Source organism: Alosa sapidissima, chromosome 22 (assembly GCF_018492685.1).
Source record: "Alosa sapidissima isolate fAloSap1 chromosome 22, fAloSap1.pri, whole genome shotgun sequence".
NCBI lineage: Eukaryota > Metazoa > Chordata > Actinopteri > Clupeiformes > Clupeidae > Alosa > Alosa sapidissima.
In genome coordinates this window covers 27,068,571-27,074,964 of record NC_055978.1, presented here as the reverse complement: position 1 = coordinate 27,074,964, position 6,394 = coordinate 27,068,571, and the positions used below count along the sequence as shown (strand labels likewise).

Here is a 6,394-nt window from a genome sequence, read left to right as displayed (position 1 = left end):
TCCTCAAGAAATATGTTGCCTTAAGTATACAGATGCTGACACTGAGGAAACAGACATGTTGTCTGCGTGTTAGGAGCAGTGGTTGATGATTCACTGTTTCCTCATTCTTTTATGAGTTCTGGCTTCTGGTACTACAGACCCACCCATGCAGCCAGCTGGAACTAGTGCAGGTTTAGCCTGCTTTCATCTGTCCCTAAACTCAGTGAAAGGCATGTAAATGGTTTTGTAAACTTGCAGACCTCTTAAGAATGTTGATTATGCCACACACATTTGGAGCTGCTTGCATAAATCTTGCAAATGGAGACAGGTGGCTTCAGAGGAAGTAGACCAGACAGTCCCGTCTGTCAGATGCCAGCTACTGGGTACTGGATGAGCTCCACTGCTCCATTTGGTTACACGTCTTCAGGTTATTACCAACTCATCCCCATATTAAGCCAGCACTGACCTTCGAGAGATGCCAAGGTGTGGCATTATCAGAAAGACAATAATTTTGTATGGGGGGCGGGGGGCTGAGATACAAGGGCTTAAAAAGTAATTATTTCAACCAGGCCTAACGAGAATCCATCTGGACTCAATTGCTCAGGTACTTATGGCCCTGTTTATGTTTGTCATCCTATTAGCAACACATTTCCAGAGCGGACATGGATTAATGCATGGCACAATTCTTACTGAATGAGTCTCAAGTAGCCTGATTGTGAAACTCTTCTGTTGTTGAGTAGGCTAGCAACGAACAAAACACCACTAAGCAACAGGAGGCATGTTTTCATGACACGCAAAACTACTTGGCTCTTTTGTGATGGAAACAATTAAAGGAATTTTACCCAAAGTCATCTGTGGGTGTTTCAGGCAGGAAAACATTATCTGTGGCACCAGCATTGCATTGATTAGGTGTTGGATACATAATTCTCTTTAACACATTAAGCAGCGTGAGATTGTGTGGTGTCTCTGGATGTAGGCCTAGGTCTAGATCCATAACTGCTTACCTCAGCACACAAAACCATCAGAGGCTTTGGTTGGCTGTCCTAACTACAGTCCAGTCCAATGCACAGGCCTGGTAAAAACTTCTCAAAGTCCTGTTTGAAACCTTAAAAAGACCAGCAAAGGCCATGGTTTTTATAGTATTAGGTTAGCATCTATTAAAACAAGGCTACATCCTCCAGAATGATTAAATACTGACCAAAAAGGGCTTCATCATGACATGTCAGTTGAAGCCATCTACCAGTGGACAGATTTCTGCTTGCCTGTGAGTGGTTGAGCGCTACGGTGCATGACAAAAGGAGTGACGCATTGCGGGTACGAACGGACCAATCAGAGGAGACCATACGGCCAAATTGCTAAACATAATCCTACGCTATCAAATAGTCCTTTATGTGTTTAGTAGTTAAATGCAGACATTCTATCAGAATCCAACTTGTTTTCATACCACAGGGAAACACGACACTTAAAAACAAATATCGTTTTTAAAAATAATCTAATTGTGACTAAAGCGATTGGTATCCAGATTGAAACAGAGCAGGCGGATTGACACAGGTGTAGGGGAGGTGTTTATGTACAACCGTCAAGGCGGGTCTGAGTTTACCGACGTTCATACATTTGTGTCTGTGGCGGAGTGTGGAGCCCCGAGTAGTTTGAAAATGGTAAGTCCTTAACTAAAATTTGAAGTTGCTGAATGTTTTTTAGAACACAGTAGATATTTCATATATGGTGGACCAGAGAATGTGTAGTAGGGGCGATGAATGGTTATGTTATAATAAGGCAGTTTTTGAAGTTGGCCCAATTGTTTCTTGAGCCGGGAAATGGCGGGACCCACACAGTTGATTAAAAGTAGGTGCTCCTGAGTCAAAGTACTTGACGGTGCTTGTAATTCTGGATGCATAAACGTTGCACACATAATGTAACATTACTAACGAGTAATCCGCTAATCGCAAGGTTATACTTTATGGATATAACGTTCATGTTAATCTGTCAACGGGCGTGTAACGTTAACGACAAATGCGCTTCCCCATTTAAGCTTGCATGAACTTGCTAGCTAACGTTTGCCACTGCGTGCCTTTTTGGAGTGTTTGAATGAGTGAAGTTAGAGTATTCACTGACTTCTTTACAAATTGGTTAACCTTACATAAACTGTATTCTAGGTTGTTAAGGTAATTTACCCTCATTGAGGTATTGCATAGTTTACGTGTTTAACTTCGACACGCGGAGTTGGGCGAGCCGTAACGTTATAGCTAACTAGCTTTGAAACCTTTTTGAAATAACTTTTTTTTTTTTTTTCTTAACATTTAGCTTCTAGACTATCTGCTACTCATTGCGGTAGCACACTAGGATGGTCATTTAGCTTGTCAACACAAGTGTTGACAATACGAACAATACCACCAGTTTGTTTGGGGTGTGTCATAGTAGATTAGTTAACGTTAAAGTTAGCTAATAGTTACGCTTCTTAACTAAGGCCTAAATGTTTTTTAGCACCCTAAAATATTCAAACTAATTTAGCTGCTAACGTTACTAGTTTGCCAGTGTTGTTGATGAAAGCGTGTGCATTGATGGCCAGTATTAGCAGATGTTTGACGTTAACGTCAGTTAGCAACTGCTAATATTAAAATGTGCCAAGGTAACTTATTCTTTTTTTATCTTTGGCGGACCAAGGTAACTAAAAGTTGGCACGTTTTACTATGCGTTTTACTACGCAAAGGTTAGCGTGAACGCGCTAGGATCGGCTTTGCTGGCTAGTTATTTATAATTGCAGATGTTAACGTAACCGAAAATCCTTCCTAGCTAGCGTAGGTTACGTTTGCTAATGTTAGTCGGGGTTGCTTTGCGAAGCCTGAGTAGCTAACATGACGTTTACAATATTATTGACTGGCAGTGAAGATGGGCAGCATTAGCAGACATGAGTGCTGCCTAACATTATGCTGTTGTCTCAGAATCTTAGCTGTTAAAGCCAGTGTTACAAATTTTAAACGTTAACGTTTTAAAGAAGCCTGAACTCACGTTAAATGTTATTCATGCCAGTTAACCTGTAACGTTAACACATTTGGTCACAGTTTTCCATGTTAATTGCGTCTAACGTTAATATTAACGTTCGCGACTTTGGACCAGCCCAACTACGTTTAAGCAGCCCTGATTTTACTTCCGTAAATGAACGTTAGCAGTGAAGTTCACCTAAATATGGTCGGTAGGCCAAAGCACTATGCGGAGGGTTTAGAGTGAACCTTTCTATCTTTAGCTGACGGGAGGTAACCTATCCTTGTCCCGGCCACTGCTAATGTGTAAATCTGCTGCGGGATGCCGCTCAAGAATGCCATGCAATGCCCGTTGAGCACTTTCGCATGATTACTAGTAAGTTACATTGATGGCACGGTCACAACTGGCCCAGAAAGTAAGGATGCATGAAGACTTAGCATAAGTGTGTTTGGAGTATTTATGAAGCCTATTGGTGATATGTTTCCCCCCCTTTAGGCTGATCAACTGACAGAGGAACAGATCGCTGGTAAGCACTTTCAACCCTTGTGACTTATTATTTTTCTGCCTGTCTTGTCAGATTGGGTTTTGGCCAAGTATTTCCAACTTGCCATATTTATTGGTGTGTTTACTTTAATTCAGCTGTCTTAGCACATACTCAATTTTCTTTGGAGTTTGAGTGCTCAAGTAACCCACATTGTTGAACTGTTAAGATGAACAGAGCACAGTTCTGCATTTTGTGCAAGGCCTTAAGACCGACCCATCATATCCCTCTACTGGATAGTGCTGGTTTCCAAAGGTCCTAGAACTGCCCTTATGCTACCATGTACCACCTCCCTAGTTCTTCCACCACAGTCCAGTCACCTGAAAGTGTATAACACTGCATTTTGTTCTGCTTCAAAGGCTCCTCTCCAAACCATTATGCTGTGGTGTAAACACTAGGAAATGTTTTGATGGATACAGGAATATTTTGTACACAGGGCAGCTCAGCTGATTGTGTCACTGACTTTGGAGTGGTAGTGAGTGCTAGACTCATGCTTTCAGTTTAAGTTTGACATCCCAGTGTCAACCTGTATATAAGATCTTACTGTGGAAGCTGGCTATGTGTGTGTGTGAGGGGCTCTCAGCTCTTGTACTTCATTTCTCTCTTCTCTACAGAATTCAAAGAGGCATTCTCGTTATTCGACAAAGATGGCGATGGCACCATCACCACCAAAGAACTGGGCACAGTCATGCGCTCGCTGGGCCAGAACCCAACAGAGGCAGAGCTGCAGGACATGATCAATGAGGTGGATGCTGATGGTAAGCGCACGTCTTCCATCACACGTTGCTTTAGTAAGGCCCTGTGACCATGCTGGAGTCCAATGTACTCTCTTGTTCCTTCTTTCTAGGTAACGGAACAATAGACTTCCCTGAATTTCTGACCATGATGGCAAGGAAGATGAAGGACACTGATAGTGAAGAGGAGATCAGAGAAGCCTTCCGTGTATTTGACAAGGTAGCCTTCTTGAGGGATATTAACATTTATTAATGGTTTCAAGTTTTGTCCACAAATGTACACATGGTTGCCATGTTGGAATATGGAAAATTATTTTTGCAGCCTAGTAAGACAACCAATGTGTTCTCTTGTAGCTTTGGAAAAATCATAGAATATTATGTAACTGACCCAAATATCAGCCCATGATTCTACATGTAATTTATCCAACAGCAACTTTTATGGAACTAAGGACTACTGTAATGTAATATTAGAATAATAATGTAAATATTATCATTGAGATTGTGTGAAAGTCATAGAACATGTTTGAGATTTTGTATTTTACACATTCAGCTCAATGGGCACTGGAGAGGTATTGATATTGGGGAAATTGTAATATCCTGTTTCAGACTGGGATCTGCAAAGCTGTTAAACTGTTATAAAAGTAATAGTAGTAGTAGTAGTAAAAGTAATTTAGCTGTTTTAAGTGCAGTAATGCTTATGGTTAACTTGTAACTGGTCTTTTTAAATTGTTATGTGTGGTGATGAATGCTGCCCACAATTCAGTATTGATTATATGATCAGAGTATTGAAGTGTCTTAATGGGTACCAATGTATACTCACAAGGTGTTTCTGAAAGGGCTTAAGATCTTAATCACGTCTAAACAACATACTTTATAATGTGGGTCCCTTGCAAAGACAAGTAAATTTTGTTGTATTGTAGGAGGTTGTTTGACTGGTGTAAAGGTGGCTGGTGTTTAAACTGTGTGACTAACCAAGCATCTGTCCACAGGATGGCAACGGCTACATCAGCGCTGCAGAGCTGCGTCACGTCATGACCAACTTGGGAGAGAAGCTGACAGATGAGGAGGTCGACGAGATGATTAGAGAAGCTGACATTGACGGAGATGGCCAAGTCAACTATGAAGGTAAGGGACCTGGGGGCCATGGTAGCTCCTACTGAAACTGTTTGCTGATGTAATGGTACATAATCACCTGACCTCACTATGTCATTGTGCTTTTTTTTTTTTTTTTTTTTTTTTTTTTTTCTCTACAGAGTTTGTACAGATGATGACAGCGAAATGAAGGCCTTGTACAGAACTTCTTGTAAAAAAATTACTTGCCTTTTCTTTGTTTGTAATATCTGTAAAATGTTTTAATTTGATGTCTCAGCCCCAGCCCATACCCCAGCTGTCCAAAGGCTCTGCATGTTTACTGCTCTAGAGTCCTCCTGTCTCCTCCTGTCGCCCCATCAGTGCTCAGACACCGAAACGGCTCTTCGCTGCACCTGGGCCTGCTGGCACCCCAACTTTTTTGGGGACTCCTGCTTGCCCCTCCCAGATTTGGAATGGTGGTAGGCGGAGGTTACGTCTGATGGAGAGTTGGGTGTCTTGTGACTGTTGGCATGTTTTTCCTTTTTTTTTTTTTTTTTTTTCCCCCTATCTTTTTTCTCTTTTCTCCCCTCTCTGGAGGAGCCTCTGCATGGGCAATGGACTACGCATATTAATGGAAACAAGTCCTCAGCATTGCAGTGCTGCAATCATACACAAGTTAAATACTACTGGGTTTAACCTTTATGGCCAAGTACTCGTACACTAAACTCTTTGTATTTGTTGGTCTCTCCAGGTTCTTATGATGCTTTTTAATTAGTCACCTTTCTTTTCTTTTTTTATCAGCTTATGGCACAGCCATGCCTCAAAGAATCCATTCCAAGTTGTATATTTGTTTTCCAATAAAATTAACAATTAACCCAAGCAGAGATGTCTTTTCTGTCGTACGGTTTGAACATTATTGATTTTATTGATCTGTATATTGGGAGATAAAAATGGAAATCATGATTAGGGTGCTATTCATTGTAGATGTAGACCAAGGCTTCCTTGTGGAGTTCATTTGAAATTAACATTCTGGGTGACTTTAAATAGTGCAGTGGGCCCCATTGCACTCAATGGGAAAAACTTAGAT

At 41.2% G+C, this 6,394-nt stretch overlaps 1 protein-coding gene across 1 annotated transcript; it reads left to right on the top strand.

Moving 5' to 3' along the window:
• Window positions 1-1,485: 1,485 nt before the first annotated feature.
• On the top strand, window positions 1,486-6,186 carry LOC121697148 (calmodulin-1-like). The gene is made up of 6 exons (XM_042078482.1): window positions 1,486-1,637; window positions 3,457-3,487; window positions 4,117-4,260; window positions 4,350-4,456; window positions 5,226-5,361; window positions 5,490-6,186. The coding sequence occupies exons 1-6, from the start codon at window positions 1,548-1,550 to the stop codon at window positions 5,516-5,518; spliced, it is 537 nt and encodes a 178-aa protein (XP_041934416.1). The 5' UTR covers window positions 1,486-1,547; the 3' UTR covers window positions 5,519-6,186.
• The last annotated feature ends 208 nt before the right edge of the window (window positions 6,187-6,394 follow it).